The sequence below is a fragment of the Atractosteus spatula genome, chromosome 4 (genome assembly GCF_055471065.1).
Source record: "Atractosteus spatula isolate fAtrSpa1 chromosome 4, fAtrSpa1.hap1, whole genome shotgun sequence".
Lineage (NCBI taxonomy): Eukaryota > Metazoa > Chordata > Actinopteri > Semionotiformes > Lepisosteidae > Atractosteus > Atractosteus spatula.
Window position 1 is genome coordinate 34,766,403 of NC_142709.1, and position 16,059 is coordinate 34,782,461.

At 40.9% G+C, this 16,059-nt stretch overlaps 1 protein-coding gene across 1 annotated transcript; it reads left to right on the forward strand.

Moving 5' to 3' along the window:
* Positions 1–6,294: 6,294 nt before the first annotated feature.
* LOC148836283 (protein Mis18-beta-like) lies at positions 6,295–14,115 on the forward strand. Its single transcript, XM_088914102.1, has 5 exons — positions 6,295–6,712; positions 8,543–8,609; positions 9,940–10,062; positions 11,613–11,694; positions 11,993–14,115. The coding sequence occupies exons 1-5, from the start codon at positions 6,322–6,324 to the stop codon at positions 12,068–12,070; spliced, it is 741 nt and encodes a 246-aa protein (XP_088770228.1). The 5' UTR covers positions 6,295–6,321; the 3' UTR covers positions 12,071–14,115.
* Positions 14,116–16,059: the final 1,944 nt, after the last annotated feature.

Genomic DNA, 16,059 nt, shown 5'->3' on the forward strand with positions numbered 1-16,059 from the left:
TTAGTCGGGGCATCTGGGTTAAAACCCCTACTCTTTTGAACAGTGCCCTGAGATTGTTAATGACCAATATATCAGGACTTAAATGTCTCATCACATGAAGATTCATGACACATCAGAAGGATGGCACCTCCTATAGTACAATGTCCCAGGTCACATACTGGTAGGCACAGTAGTGCCACCTACTGGTTCAACAACAGCGCTTGCAGGCTACAGTGTGAGAGGACTGCTGCTCTAGAGGAGCAGATTCTCAATGGACCCTGAGGGCAGTGATCCAGTGCTAAGCAGATGTGTGATGACCGTGAGCTGTGCATTTTGATCTACTTTCACCTTTTGTATTTTTTTCCAAAAACATTCATATATTTTTTCTAGCTCAACTCCCTGTTTTCACCTGTGTACAAATTTTAGTCATATTTAGCAAATTCCTATTCCTATTTCTGTACCCAGCCGCATGGGTGATGATTTGTCAGAACCCAAATGCAAGGAACCAGGAGCTGCAACACCCGAAAACACCTGAGTGGCTGGGGCTCAAGTGCTCCGGGACGGAAGGAGAGTGAAGTGAAGGGGGAGTGATAACAGAAAAATAGATTACTGGCCGTTCAGGGTCTAATAGCCCGTCCTTAGTCCCCTCTCATCTCCTCGAGCCCCAGGTCAGCACAGCTGCGAGGGATCGTTCCAGTCAGAGCCCAAAGGAATCCTCAGGGAGCTCAGGAGTCGGTCACTACCCTTCGGAATGGATTCAGAATGCCTGGCTCCCTAGGAAGAAAAGGAAAAGGCTCCGCTGGGGTGATGGAAGGTGGACAGGTAATGAACAAAGATAGAAACAGGAAAAGGTGACCCAGATGGCCTGAGAAACAGAAGGTGGGAGAAAGGAAAAGAGTCCTGAAGGGCCAGGAAAAAAGGCCTGCTCCAGAGAGAAACCAGGAAGGCATCAGGGATGAGGACAGTGGGAGAGAAAACTAAAGTACAGGACTCTCTATGGAACAGGGACGGGGCTGTTAGGTTGAGGGAAGGATGACTGCATGGAGAGAGCCAGAACTGCCGGGGAAGAGGAGGCCAGAGGGAAAGAGTCCAGGGCTCCAGGCCTCCGGGAGAAGGACAGGAGCCGGAGCTGCAGTGCAGGTGAAGTGAAGACTTGAAAAGGCAGGCTACTTCAGCACAGAAGGGTGAGGTAGGTAGCAAAGAGCCCATCGACTGGGATCAGGAAGCCTTGACTTTTGAGGTGTTGCTCACTCCGTTTTAGGGAGCGGATTCATTTATGATGCTGAGCTCCTAGGAAAAGGAGGACACAAGGGTCTGGCATTCCAGGCAGGCATAAATACCCAGAATCACTCAGCCCGACACAGCTTCTGGAGAAATATGGAGAGAAAGGAGAAACAGTACCGCAACCGGGATGAGACATGGTGTAGAAATGAATAAATAGAGAAACAGAGCAATACAATAATTAGAATCATAATTGCTCATTAAGATATATAGCAGTTCAGTCCTCTTTGTTGGATATTGAAAATTTCTGATCTCTGTTGCTTTTTTACTTTATTTCCTCCTTCTAAAAGATATTAATTTCTGTGCCCTTGAGACAATATTATAAAATTTCTGTTGAGTAAAAACAAGTGCTTCAGTAATACTATCTGATATCAGGAGGTCTATTTTTCTTTTATTCTCTTTTAACTTTAAAGTTTCATTTTGATTTTTGTTAAATGTACACATTAAACACATAAGTTAAACCTACCTCTTGAAATAAAACTATAAAGTAGCCACCCCTCTCCTTGTACAATGATGCATTGAAAAAAAACGTCATTTAATGCTAATTGCACTTATTTTTTACAGTATGTGTCTTGTCATAAAAATGTATCTATTGTAGAAGATGTATATCACTTCCCTCTTTTTTTACTTTTAATCAATAATTTATTCCTTTTCATAAGGTGATGTAAGCTATTCATAGTAAATGCGGTTATTTAAATTACCCCATACATTTGTGTCAAAATACAAAATCATATAGTGCATTAGTAAGATGGATACTCTGTATTCATCTTAAAAATGAGTTACAAATGTGAGCACTGGACAATTAAAAATCTTGAACTGACTATCACGATTACCCATGTTATGAGGAAAACCAATAATGAGGCAAAAAAATATTGTCTGGTTGGCAGAACCTGAAAAACAATGGCAGCGGATTATTTCTAAAAGACGCTACAACTTCATTTGTTCACCACAACTTCACTTCACTATGAATGTAATCATCATGTGCTGTCAAACTTGATATAAATATAATCTGATAAATATCTGTTTTTAATATCACCTGTGTAAATGGGCTGGTAGCATGCTGCCTTTGCTGGGGCTTCCTGTATATCACTTGCTTTCTTGAATCACTCTTCACAGATTGCAGCATGACATGCAGCTATCTGCACAGACATGTGCAGCTTTGCAAAGGTGCTGTGAGGGTGGTCTTACAGCATGTCGTGTTCTTTATAGCAAAACACTCCTTGCATCTACAAGCCCTTAAAACTGCCATCATCAAAAGTCAACCGTACTTTTACAGTGCAATATCATTTGATCCTCTGCTGTATGATACAGTCTGGAAAAAAGTTGTTTCTCCGGAATCAATGAGTGTTGTGTAAAGCAATCTTTTCCCTAATATAATGGTTAGTCTACTCATATATAGTATGTGTTGCTTGCTGTTGATTACAAGAACAGAGTACACGTACAATTTGAAGTTGAAACTATAGAAAGGTGAGAACTTCCTTTACTGAATATGCAGAAAGGCAGGGGCCGAGGCTCATAGCTGAGACAGTGTTATCACTGGTGCGGTCTGCTGTGTCTCGTCAGGTTTTGGACCTGCTCAGTGCAGTACTGAGATGAGACGCCTATAATGGAAAACCAAGTTGTTACGCTGGGATGGTGAAGTCGGTATAGCGAGAAAGATCCTATGTGGAGTCTTTGAGTTAGTGTCCAAAGTAGGCGAGAGAGTAACTAGGTAAAGCAAGCAAGAACATTAAACCGTACTAAGGTGCCAAAGACGAAATCCACAAATCATAGTCGTAAAGTATGCCAAATCCAGAAGCCAGGGAATCAACGTACAAGAAGAAAGTCTCCGGGAAACTGGGAAGTTGAGCTCAAACAGGATAGACCCAATACTGAGCACTGAGCTGATCGCAGACAGCCCTAAAGTGTCTTACTGCTGGGGGTGTGGTGGTGAACAGGTAAAGTGAGTAATTATCTGGTTCAGCGCGAACTAGGCCTTTTTAAAGGGACTCTGGTCTGATTGCGTGAGACCAGTACCATAACACAAGCTGCTGCTACTAGTGGTGCTGGTGGACCAGTAGGTGGTGCTTTTGCTTTTCCACTAGAAAGTAATGCCCACTGTGGAGACCAGAGGCAGCTGGCAGGGGCTTGCTGTAGGAGGCAGCATACATCAGACAAACATGAAGTCAAGGCTCTCAGTACCTGCAATCAGTGCCCTCAATTGTGTACATAAAAGTACTTATAATGTTTAGTATGTGAGTTGTTTGTAATGCCTTACGTTTCAGTCTCAAATATACTATTTTTTTAAACAATGTCGTCTTACTTGAGAACCACCAGGTGAAAGTTTTGGGGCAGAAGCAGGGTCCCCTCCTCTTATTAATCAACAGTCTGCTCGCCATTGAAACCTCAAACTCTCAAGTGCTTATGCCTCAGGTTTCAAGCTTACTTCCACCTCCTCTTTCAATTTTCATGCTGACTTTGTATCCAGGCTCCTCCAGGCTGTAAGTGAAGCTCATTTCTTGGCCTCAGGTTAGCAGTGGCACCTAAGCCCTGCTGGGGACCCCGGCCACTCAGTCCTTAGGGGCGCCTATGCCTTCTTCCTTCTCTCCCCAGAGGGCTCAGCTCTCACTTGTGAGGCAGTACCTCTCGAAGCGACTCAAGCACCACGATTGCACACGGTTTCCCAGCGCGGTCCTACACTCTCTAGCCCTGGCTTCTCCCAGTGAAATACTCTTCTTGTGTTTTTAATTGATACACCTTATTTTCAAAATACCATTGTTGACAAGTATGTATCACTAGATTTCTCAAACAAATGATATCAACGGCCATATTAAAATATTAATACAATGACTGATAGACTGGTGTGCTCTCCAGGGGAGAGTCTTTCCTTGCGCACTGAGCTCAGCTAACCAGTATTAACAGAGAGGGACACAATAAGAAGTGTAGATAGACCTCCAAGAGGAGCATAGGGTTTTGTTTTGGTTTCTGGAGTTTTCTCACACTGTATAACAAATGAGTATTGATTTTTTTACCATATGGCAGCATTTGTGTGTCTTACAACACCTTCCTGTTTAAAGATACCGGCTACAACAACCTGCCCCCCCAGGTGAAATAAATTTGCTAGACAAAGAGGGTGGAAATCTCAGCTTCTGCTACCACCACAATTAATAATGGATATTTTTCCACTTTACAATGCTGTGTGTAATGAGGACCTAATTATTATACAATTACAACACATCCCTTTGCATAACATTGCATGTACAGATTTTTTTTTTCAAAAGAAAAATTAGTAAGTATAATTTGTACCTTGACCATGGATTAATCTGATTTGATTTGATTTCCTGATTTCCTTATGCAGGTGGTCTATCCATCCATTATCAGAAGGCTGCTTATTCCTGCCGAGAACCATGACAACCAGAGCCAGTCAAAACATATAAGTCTTTATGACTTATGTAAGTACCTCACTAAATAGTAGGGATGTCATACTATTTAGGCTTCCACCAACAGTCCTGCCTGAGAACTTTATCAAGAAAACACTAAGTGGGCATTGCAGGCCAGTCCACCAATACCTGCTCAGAACATAGTTAAATATACAGTAGGTTAGGTTGTTGCTGAAAGTACAAAAAATGTGATCTCTCAAAGAAACAAGAAGTTCAAATGTGAAGACATATACTGTGAATAGAGATATACAGTGCATATATTCAAATGTAAATAGAGAAACTAGTGGGGGTAAAATTAAAATGAACTCTTTAGTATACTTCCTCCTTTCTAAGATTAAAGACCAATTTCTTTACACTAGGTTAGAAAGAGAGGACAGGAGGAGCAAGCCAGAATCAATACAATTTTCTTTGAATTACAACAGACTATGGAAAATTAACACCACACAGAAAACTATAACATTTCAGTACTGTAAAGCAATGATCTGAGATGCAAGTTTGAAAAGTACTGTTAGATCGAAAAGGTCAGAGTTAGTTTTAGCTCTCTTCCCTTTGCAGGTGGGGACTTGGAGCAGAAGAGATGGAGTCTCTCTGAGGTCTGCAGTTGGAGACCTCTGGCTGTAGTCTTGTCTTCATTCTTTTTCTTCTAACTTTTGTTAGAATAGATAGAGATGGACAGAGAATGGGAGCCAGCAGTCTGTTTGAAAGCTCTGCATATCTACTGCATCATCAGTTCCACAGAGTGATGGAACAAGACAGAGTGAGTAACAAGAGCCTGCAGGTTGTAAGAGCAGATGTGAACCCAGCAGTTATGCAACTGGAGTCTGATACTTGTCCCTGTCACATGCGGGTCAAATCAAGCACAGCCAAATACAATTCAGTCCTTCTCAAGAACTCCAGTGAGAATATCAGTGTTCTCCAATAGGCTAAGAACAGCCGTTTCGTGCCCTGTAAAAAGAGTGATACTCTAGCGACAACTATGTGATCTTACTACGTGCGTATAGCGTCTCTCTTACATAAGCACCGTTTTTAATAGAAGGCGGGCTCTGTGTGCAGAGATTTATTTGAATGTCTTTTTAAATATTGATACAAATAAACATTTAAAGAGACACCAACTTTATAACTATCTTTATGTGTTTATAACCACTTTTGTGTATTTATTTGGACTTTTTCAATATTATTAATCTTATAAACAGATTTCCCACTTTTCCCACTAAACAAAAAAGAAACCAAAAGAAACTCCTGCACTCTGGGAGTTGTAGTCTTTGCAGGTGACCAGTGAAGGTGGCTGATACATTGCCTGAAAATCTAACGCACAAACAGTTCAGAAATACACACCGGAAACTTACAATGAATCTGTGATATTTTAACATATTTTGTTGTTTGTAGTAAGAAACTGCAGTAAAAAAACAGTAAAATGTTTTCTTAAGAAAAAAGGAGAACGCCCCCGATGATTCTCTTCAGAACTGACATAAAAGACATTTTATCCAATCAACGTTTACCAGCTAAAACGTTTCCGCGGATGATTGGAGAAAACGTACAAAACAAAAAAGGCGAATAATTCTGACCAATCAAGTGTTAAAAAAAACACAAAACACACATGGTCTGGGTTGTGCGCGGGATAAATTAGAACCGATTTGGGACCATGGCATCTCGTAGAAGTGGTAAAGCTTGCAAGAGGGTCCTTAATTTGCAGAAATATTTGCAAGCGACCAAACGTCAGCCAGCAAGCCCTGGCGCCCTACTGAAAGACAAAGGTGATGCAAACGCACCGCCTGCGTCTGCTCCGGTCTCCAGAAAGATCAGCAGAGCCCTGGCCTCAGCGCGCAGGTATGAGGAGCCCGGCGATGACTCCGAGCCGAGCAGCTCCGGCGACACCCTTGTGCTGCAGGATGGCAACGAGAGGTCCTCGGGGCCCGGCTGCGAGGTGCTGGTCCAGAGCGTGGTGATGCTGTGCGGGTCGTGCAGGGCGGTGCTGGCGGACTCCTGGCAGATGTGCGGAGAGGACAGGAGAAAGGGCATCATCGCCTGTGCCAGTGAGTACCAGCACCGACGATCAGAGCCCAGAACAGCGCTAAAATTATTATTAATAATAACACTGATTGTATAAAACAAGAAATAGTGGCTCCAAGTGAATTATGTTGTGGTTAATCCCTAATCTGTGCAAGTGTTAAAAATGGCCATGTATCTTTCGTAAAATAATACAAAGCGTTTTGGTGAACTGTAAATTACATTTCTCAACCGACTTGACGAAAATGGCTAGATTTGTCTATAAACGAGAAGATCAAAGTATTTTTTTAGACTGCGGCGAACTGAACGCAGCGTATTTACTGGAGATGATTCCTTTAAGGGATAAATTAAAAGATGTTTTCCAGGCCTGGAAAATGTGAAAATATATTTTAAAAAAGCAGTGGAAGTCTTTAAATGAGAGTACCACATACTAACAGATAAATACGTTTCCATCCAACAGAAGATCATGCGATTTGAGAACGGTGAATTCCTAAAAAAACAATGAACAACCTTATGCATAAAGCGCGAGAGTGAATTATGACTGCTTTAAACATGCTTAAACACAAATATGGTTTGTTAGAACAGCGAGAGTTAGCATCCTATAAAATTATTAAATTTAACTTCAGTGACTTCAATAAAAGTCACTAAAGCAAAGTTTTATTATAGTTATATAGTAGACTATATAAGGCTTTTTGGGTTACAGTAGTATGGTGCTGTGACAAAAAATCATTTATTTTAGATTTTATTACATGAATTCAAAGTCCTGACTCCTGCCAGATGTACTATGAATGTTTGCATGTTTCGTATTGAAATACTCCAATGGGCAAGTACTTGATGTGATGTATAAATGCCACACAAAAAAACTCCAGCTGTGTAATTACATCATATGAGTATTGTTAATGAACAAAAAGCATAAGAACTGATAATGCATTGTCCGTCATGCACGCTATTGACAAATGGACTTTCTGGAGGAAGTTTTGTAAAGACATTGATTGTATTCCCACTGTCCGCTTCACTTGCATGTAATTCAGGTGATTTTTTATTTTTACAGTCAACGCGCTTGAGGTTGGTTGCAACAGCAAGCCTAGTTAACCGCACAGCTACGATGACGTGTCGTGCTTCATGATAAACCTGCTAGGTGTAATGTCTTGAATTAGCTATCAATTAGCTATCAATATTCATCCATCTTTTATCTGTCCGTTTCATACCTGTTCAGGGTTGCAGGGGAGCCGAAGCCTGTCCCACCAGGTAAGGGGTGCGAGGCAGGGTACACTCTGGAAGGGACACAGTGCGCACTGCAGACAGCCGTGTCCACGCTCACAGCAGGGCCACACTTCCCAGAAGCCAGTTAACCTCTAGGGTTTTGTCAGAGGAAAACAAGAACACCCAGAGAAAACTCACACAAACACAAGAAGAATGTGCAAACTCCAAGCAGATAGTAGCCCAGGTCCAGAACTGAACCCAGGGCCCCAGCACTGCGAGGGTGCAATGTTAACGACGGTGCCATAATGCCAACCGACATGGCTTCTGGGAAGATTGACCCTGGTGAGTGTGTGTGCCCTGCAATGCACTGGTGGCCAGGCCAGACCAGGGTGTGTCTTGTCTGCACCCATTGCTTGCAGGAATAGATCCTGGCTCCCTCACGACCATGTACTGGATAACGTGATTATAACATGGATGGATAGATTAATACACCTTTTAAATTGATTTTTAATATCTTTTATTTTCTCTCAAAACTAGAGTGTTCAAATTGTACACTTTTGTGGTTGAAAGAATTTAAATGTCAGTAAAGATTTAGACCTGTTAAAAGATCTGTTTTTTTTAAAGAATTTTAACCAATTATGTTTCCAAACCAGAAGTAACCCACAATGTCAAGATGAAGGAAGATCTTGAACTTGGACTTGACAGCTGGCTGACTGACTGGTATGCACATTTCCAAAATAGAATTTTATTTTATTTTCTTTGGTTATATAGTGGTGTCCAACACTGTTGCAAGTTGTATGTATACATGTATAAATGTATACATCTTAAATCATGTCCTTTTGTTCAAGCGTATGTAGGGAGTCTTTTTTTTGTCTTTAAGAAATTAAAATGTTTTTTCAGAGGTATATTTATGTTGTTCTTAATATAGAGACAGTAGATTGCATGAAGTGGTCTCACTTAGTTGAATTCAGAGGAATTCATATTTTTTTGTTTTTGTAACTATATGACGTGCCTTTTGGCTTAAAAAGCTGGGTAAAATAATATGGTCCAGCTCTATATGAAGAACACAATTGGATACTACAGTAGCGTAGCAAGTTAAATATACATAACTAAGAATACTGAATTGTAAACTGTGTAAAGTAGTGAAAGATGCTATACAAGGAGCAAACATTTGGAGTTCAGAGTAAAACCACAATCTCTCCGCCACCAGCCCACTGGCAGATAATCCTTACAGATAAGTTAACTTAAATAGATGTTCTCACTCAAATACCTGCTGTCTATTGGCAGCCATTGCATGCATCTGGTCTACTTGTTCAGCTACAAACACAGTTGCTGAGTCCCTAAACCCAGACTGAGGTACTTCACCGCCTGGGAAAGTTTAGTTTAGCCCATGTGTGCACATGGGTATCTGATATCAGATGTGCAGTTTGAGAGAGGCTCTGAAGAGGGCTCTTGTTGGGCTCAGTCTTACCAGAGATGTTGCATTTGAGCAGTGTTTCTCGTTGATTGGTCTGAATGTAGAACTTAGTATGTGCTGCATTGCATCTGAGCCATAGAAGAAAGAGAATCTATACAGATGAAGCTTCATGTCTATGTTGGTAGTCATTCTGGATTGCAACCAGCATGGAAATAACTTTTATTTGGTTGCAATGTACTGTGCAAAAGCCTGATGTAAGCTTGCTGTGCACTTGTAAGAACATTCTCAGTATAGCACATAAACAATAAAAGCCTTTGTGTTATTAGCACTAAACAGAATGAAATTAAGATTTAATCTTTTTTACAGAACCCTGGTGTGTGCAATGTTATTACATATGAACTTTATTGTTATAAAGATCATCAGAAGGGCTGCGAAAAGAGCCAACAGCCCTAGAAAGTAGCCAATGGCCATAGAAAGGTTCCTTTCTTCTGCCAAGTGCCTATAGCTTTACCCAGGGGACCTGGGCAGATTGAATCGCTTCAGGATGCAACAGGATTGCAGTCAGGAGGGGTGGGTTTGTGGTTCCTGAAGTGAAACAGTTTTACAGTGGCCTGTTCTTTTTTGTCATTGTAGTGTTTATTACAGCCTCAACTGCAGTGGCTGTAAGAGTTTTGTGGGCGTAGTTCTGCATTCAACACCTCCGGCTCTCTCTTCTTTCCGGAACCTCTTCCTTTTGATGAAGGAGCACCTCATCTGGTCAGTAAATAGAGTTAGACAAGCTGCGAAAAATCTCAGATGACGAATGGTAATGCATATTGTATCGGTGGGATTTCAGTGAAGGAAGCTGAGATCCTGACTGCCTAATCATTGTTAACACCAGGTTACAGCCCGGACCACTTCAGGTCCCCTTTGATGTGTAAAATGTAAGGAATTATTATTGCACAAAGTTATGTAGGCCCTGTCCCAGCTTATTCCACCAATTTTGAATAGGATTTAGAGCTGGCTATTGTTCTGGCCAAGGATAGAAAGAAACACAGTAAATTAAATTGATTTATGGTGCCTTTCATCCCAAAGGATTCCAAATTCTTTCCTGAACGGAACATGAAGGAAGTCTTTATCATGTTTATTAAGCTATTTGCACAAAGCACATCACGTAGTGTATATGTTTGACTGGCGTTTTCTGATTTCTGTGGAATTCTTTTCAAGGTGTCTCAAAAAACATGTCTTGAAGAATTCAATTCAATTGATTGTAACATAGCACCTTTCACAACAAGGATGCCCCAAGGCACATAACAAAGCTGTGTGACAATACATGATATTACAATACAGAAAGAGAAAATGCCAGAAGAAAACATAGGAGAGGTACCAAAAACTCCTGTAAGGAGAAAAAAATCTCTAGGGGTCCAAGGCCAACTGGCTGCTCAACCCCTCAGGGCATGTTTACATTATACAATTCTAAAAAAGTACTAAATGTGGAGTGTTAAGTCTTTCATCATGTCCTTCTGTGTGCCAGTACTCCATGCAGATCTCGGTAGACCTGCAAATCCTCCTAAACGATAGTGATGCAGCATCCAACTCAGATGGTGCCCAGCCCGGGCGCCATCCGGACATGTGGGGAGGTGAATAGGATAGTTTGGTCAGTACAGATGTATCTACCTGGCAGGCCAACATCGAGACACACAATGGCATGTACAGCAGCACCAGCAGCCATAGTTGCAACGAGCTATGATGTAAGGTGTGAGTAGTTTAGGCTGAAGTAATAGGTTTTCAGATTGACTCGGCATCCCTAGTAGACTGGCAGAAGACTGGCAGACTTCCACAAACTAGGGCCCCTGTAGCTAAAGAAGCGAGAAGTGATGCCTTCCCTCTGCACCATGTCCATCAGCCAACATCTGTGCAGCTCCGTAGGAACCCGACAGCACCTCTCACAGGCTGTTGTCTGTGCCAGGATATATTCCAGCTTTAGATTGATGGACACCGTGGAAAAACTTAAAAGGGTTTTCAATTCATAAGTTTTGACAGCAGTGTGCAGAATTGGTCAGGGCTGTGGACTTATGACCTAGGACATAACTGGAAGGTTGTGGGTTCACATCCCATTTGAAGATCTGCTCTTGTACCCTTGCAAGGGTACTGGAGCTCTGATGGCTCCAGTAAATTGCCCACCAGTATAAATGAGAACAAATTTAAGTTTTTAAAAAAACGTGTCAAAATCTCAGATCTCAGAAGTTCTGCTCTCAGGTGGCTCTTCAGTATACTTTGTGAAACAATTGTCCTCAGATGTTGCTCATTCTTCCTTCTCTTTGCAGTTATATTCTGAATACCTGTGAAATTGTGAGAGGTACTGATGTGCTGTTTGACCAGCGTCTCATTGGCGAAGACATCTGTAAGGTATGGCTATTAAAGATAGCTTAAGATTTTATTAAAGTTATATACTAAAACTTTTTACAATTTAATAATTGCTCGTGTGCATTCACTAGATGAAGTGATTCCTCCTGTAGGCTCTGCCTTTGAATGAAGTGAAAATTTTTTTATTTAAGCCATTGGACCTTCATGTCCTGGTCCTTTCACAATCAAAAGGAGCAGGTAGCATTCAGTGCCACATGGGTTGTTTACTGATTAAATGTACATTTTGTAAATACGTCTTGAGGAATATTTAATATTGTTTCCTTTGTTTTTCCTTTTGCAGTTAAAGAGCAAGCTTATTCAGCTGCACCAACGTGTTGCGATGATAGAAGAGAAATTAGCCAGGTGTCTGAATAGATAGATCCCTGAGGCGGGCAGCCTGAAGCCGAAGGAAAAGGCATTGCATTACGCCAGTCACCCTGGAGTTCCAGGGAGTGGTGAGAGATACAAGCCATCTCTGTCAGACCATGTTTCGGGATGCACAAATAAAGAGGCAAAGGGGCAAGTGTTTTCCAATCTGGCAAAAAACAGATTGGCGTGGTTGCAAAAACACCACACTTATTTCTTTTAAAATTTGTGAGGTATAATTTTGGTTGTCCAGTTTTGGATAATGTCAGACCACCAACAAATGGTCATTTCGTGACTTGACAGCATTAATAAGGATATACCATTTTTGGTTTGGTTGGGCAGATGCCTACAGCTTCTGAGCCTCTGGTTTGGTGCACACCATTGTCAAGAGCTCCAGTCCACTATGGTCATGTTCTGGCCGGATTTGTTGGTATGTTACAGTTAGCAACATGTATAAGGCTTGTTAATTGAAAGGTTAAATTTATAGTTACCTCAGTTAAGTGATGAGTGCCCTGCAGTGCAGCAAGAACCAGGGGATGTTGTTGGCCTCATGGATGGGTGTCTTACAGTTCCAGATGCACCCACTCCGGCTGTGCTTTGTAGTTTCCAGGGCACGGAGCAGCCAGGTTTTTTCGTTTCCAGAATGGATTAAAATAAACTATTAGCAGCTAATTGAAACAATGTAGCACAAAATGATTTTATTTTTTTTTTAGCTTTTTAGACTACATGTTAAAGAATAGTTGCACCAGAATTGTTAAAAGAAAGTTCTGCTTCTTAATGTTATTGTTAGTGTTTTGTCCAAGTTGTTCAGACATTTGGGTTATTTTGTTGATCAGATGTTTTTAATAGTTCTTTACAACTTGATTTAAATTAACAACTGCCCATCAGGATGTCCACATACACTTCAGTGATGCAGAGGTCTTGGTTAGTCTAAGGATTACAGTGAAGAAGAACAGTATTGTTCTCTTCTTCAGCCTCACTACAGTATATGTTGCTTCCAATTTCTAAATAACCACTATGATTGTATATCTATGTACTGTATATTTATACGGTAAGTGAATAAGTGACTTACCATATAAATGTAAATGGTAAGTCAGTAAGTGAATTAGTTGTCTAATATACTTCATGGACTAATCTGTTATTAGTATCAGCCTCTGGGAAAGTCCTTCACTGGAATCCAGTAGTGTGTGATCCAGATTAAAAGGGGTTTTTGATGCTTAGTGTAGCCCTGATGAGGAGGACAACTGCAGTTGTCGTGTAACAGAAGAACCCGCTTTATAAATAGTCTTGAGCAGCAGTATTGGGCATGTTTATGGATAGGGACTTTGCTAAGGACTCCTCCCAAGTGCCTTAACCAGCAGTCCCGGGTTAATGATCCAGATGTCATAAATTTCAGCCTGGGTCATGTTGCTATCTGACTGACTGGTATTCCTCACATCTGAGGGTCATTGGCCAGGGCTCTGTTGGTGATAGGGCAACCTGTGGGGCTTCCTGGGCACTTGCAGACACAAGGTGCTGCTGGTGAGGGACACACCTCTGCTTCAATTGGTGCTGAACCGCTAGTATAAGCCTTTGATGTTTTAATGAGTGGCTCAAAGGTGGACAAGTTGGAGTAGTCTTATACAGTTGTCACTTCCTTGTTCTGCTCTTTGTGAGGTTGTGGGGTTTGTAGACTGAAGTCAAGAGGTGAAAAATGAATTGGCGATTCTAATGTTTTAAAAAATCAAAAATAACTCTCTGAAAAGATGGATTATCCCCCATCTGGCAAGTATATTTGGTAAAAACCTCACTTTACTTTCTGACATAAGCATGTATACTGTATATATTATATATAGATATACTGGAAGTACGTTCCCTGGAAATATGTTAAATATTTTGCACCTATTGTTGATACCTATGCATAACCCAGTGCTGTTCCTGTTAGTTTGCATTAAGGTGGTCCGTCTTTGCAGAGATGAGTGTAGCTTGGGAACAGCAGAAGACTTGGACTTGTAATCTGTTTAAATAATTTGTAAACAATAGTTTGTGTGATCTTGAGTTGTTAATAAATGTTTTCTTAAATTCGTGTCTCTTAATTGCTGTGCCATCTCACTGTGCCATTTAAACAAGTTACAGTGTTCTGGTTATTGGAGTTTCATTTGAACAGTGGAGCCTATTATCTGACATTTTAGATTAGCACCAGGATTATTTTTTCTTTTGCATTAATATACAACAACCTGTGCTTAATTTAACCTCTTGTTTTTAGGCTGCACTCTGGGACCTCTAGGGATATTACCAGGTTAGCAAGAAAGATTTAGTTTGCGTGTTTCATATTTAAGATATACCAAGAAAATAATTTAAGTTCAATAAAAAGGGAATACAATGCTAAAAAACCCATGAGCAAATTAGGGAGGAAAGAGGAATCTCAACTGCACCATTTGTTAAAAGTCAGAAGCCTTTGATAACTGTGTCCAGAGAAAACATGCATGAAACTAGCACAAGAGTGGGTATCATTCACTGTTACCACCTCTGCTCCAGAAATAGTAACTTCTTAATACTTCTTGAGAAATAGTGCTCAAGAAGAGAGAGATTGTGGAACATGCTCAACCAAGGCACAGTTAGGTGCATCTGATATTTTGTCTTTTTTGGGAAATTTGGTCTTTGTCTGTCCTGTGATGGACTAGTGCCCTGTCCTTACCCAGCCAATAAACAGTGCCTTGCACCCACTGCTTGCAGGGACAAACCCCAGTTTTCCCATGACCTTAATTGGAAGAAGTTTGGAAGTTCTAGTCCAGAGGGAACAGTGTCATCTACTGGTCTACCAACACCAACAGCTATGTGAAAATGTGGTTTGTTAATAATTAAGTGATCAATTGTTTCACCAACTTGAATACAAGGAAGTCACATGAAAGGTGATTAAAAAAACATCTTAGTTGTAGATAAGGATACTGAGTGAGGTCACCCAGAATATGTAATTTTTTGTGAACAGTTTGATCATTTAGAAGTTAATTGGCAATCGTTTCAAAGGGAAGGCTTTAATAAATTGAAGCATAAGACTGAATATTTATAGATTATAATGTACAACTCTGTTATCCAAAACATGTATCTAACCTTTTCACACACAATTTCTATCACAGACCAACTCTACTGCACATAGAGATATACATCATTATCTGGGAAAGGAAGTCTGATTTTTAAGAATGGTTATAAATTAGAGGAGGCTGGCTAATTTAGCCCACCTAGTACATTTGATAGTTAATTTTTCTGCAGAGCCAATCCAGCCATTTCTTAAAAGAAGACGAGGTGTCACAAGAAACATATCTTGGGAAGAAGTGAGAGGACCAGGATGTGATGCCTTCCCTCTGCAGCATGTCCATCAGCCAACATCTGTGCAGCTCCGTAGGCACCTGACAGCACCTCTCACAGGCTGTTTGTCTGTGCCAGGATATATTCCGGCTTTAGACTGATGGACACAGTGGAAAACCCTAACAGGAAGGATGAGTGGCTTCAAGAATCAATTCATAAATTTTGTCAGTAGTGTGACGAATATGGCAGGGCTGTGGACTCGTAACTGAAAGGTTACAGAGCCATTTGAGGCTCTGCTGTTGTACCCTTGGAACAAGGATATACTGGAGTGCTGACTGCTCCTGGAAATGGCAGAGCAGTATAAATGAAAACAAATGTAAGTTGTTTGAAGTGTCAAAAATATCAGGGATCTCAAAAGTTCTACTCTCAGGCAGACCTTCAATATACTTTATGAAACATTCACGTTGCTCAGTCTTCCGTCTCTTTGCAGTTATATTCTGAATACCTGTGGAACTGTGAAGGGTACGTATGTGCTGTTTGACCAGCACCTCAACAGCCAAGACAACATTACTGCACATGGAGATATACATCATTATCTGGGAAAGGACGTCTGATTGTTAAGAATGGTTATAAATTAGAGAGGGCCAGCTAATTTAGCACACGTGCCTTTGGCAGTTAATTTTTTTGCAGAGCTAATCCAGCCATTTCTTAAAAAAA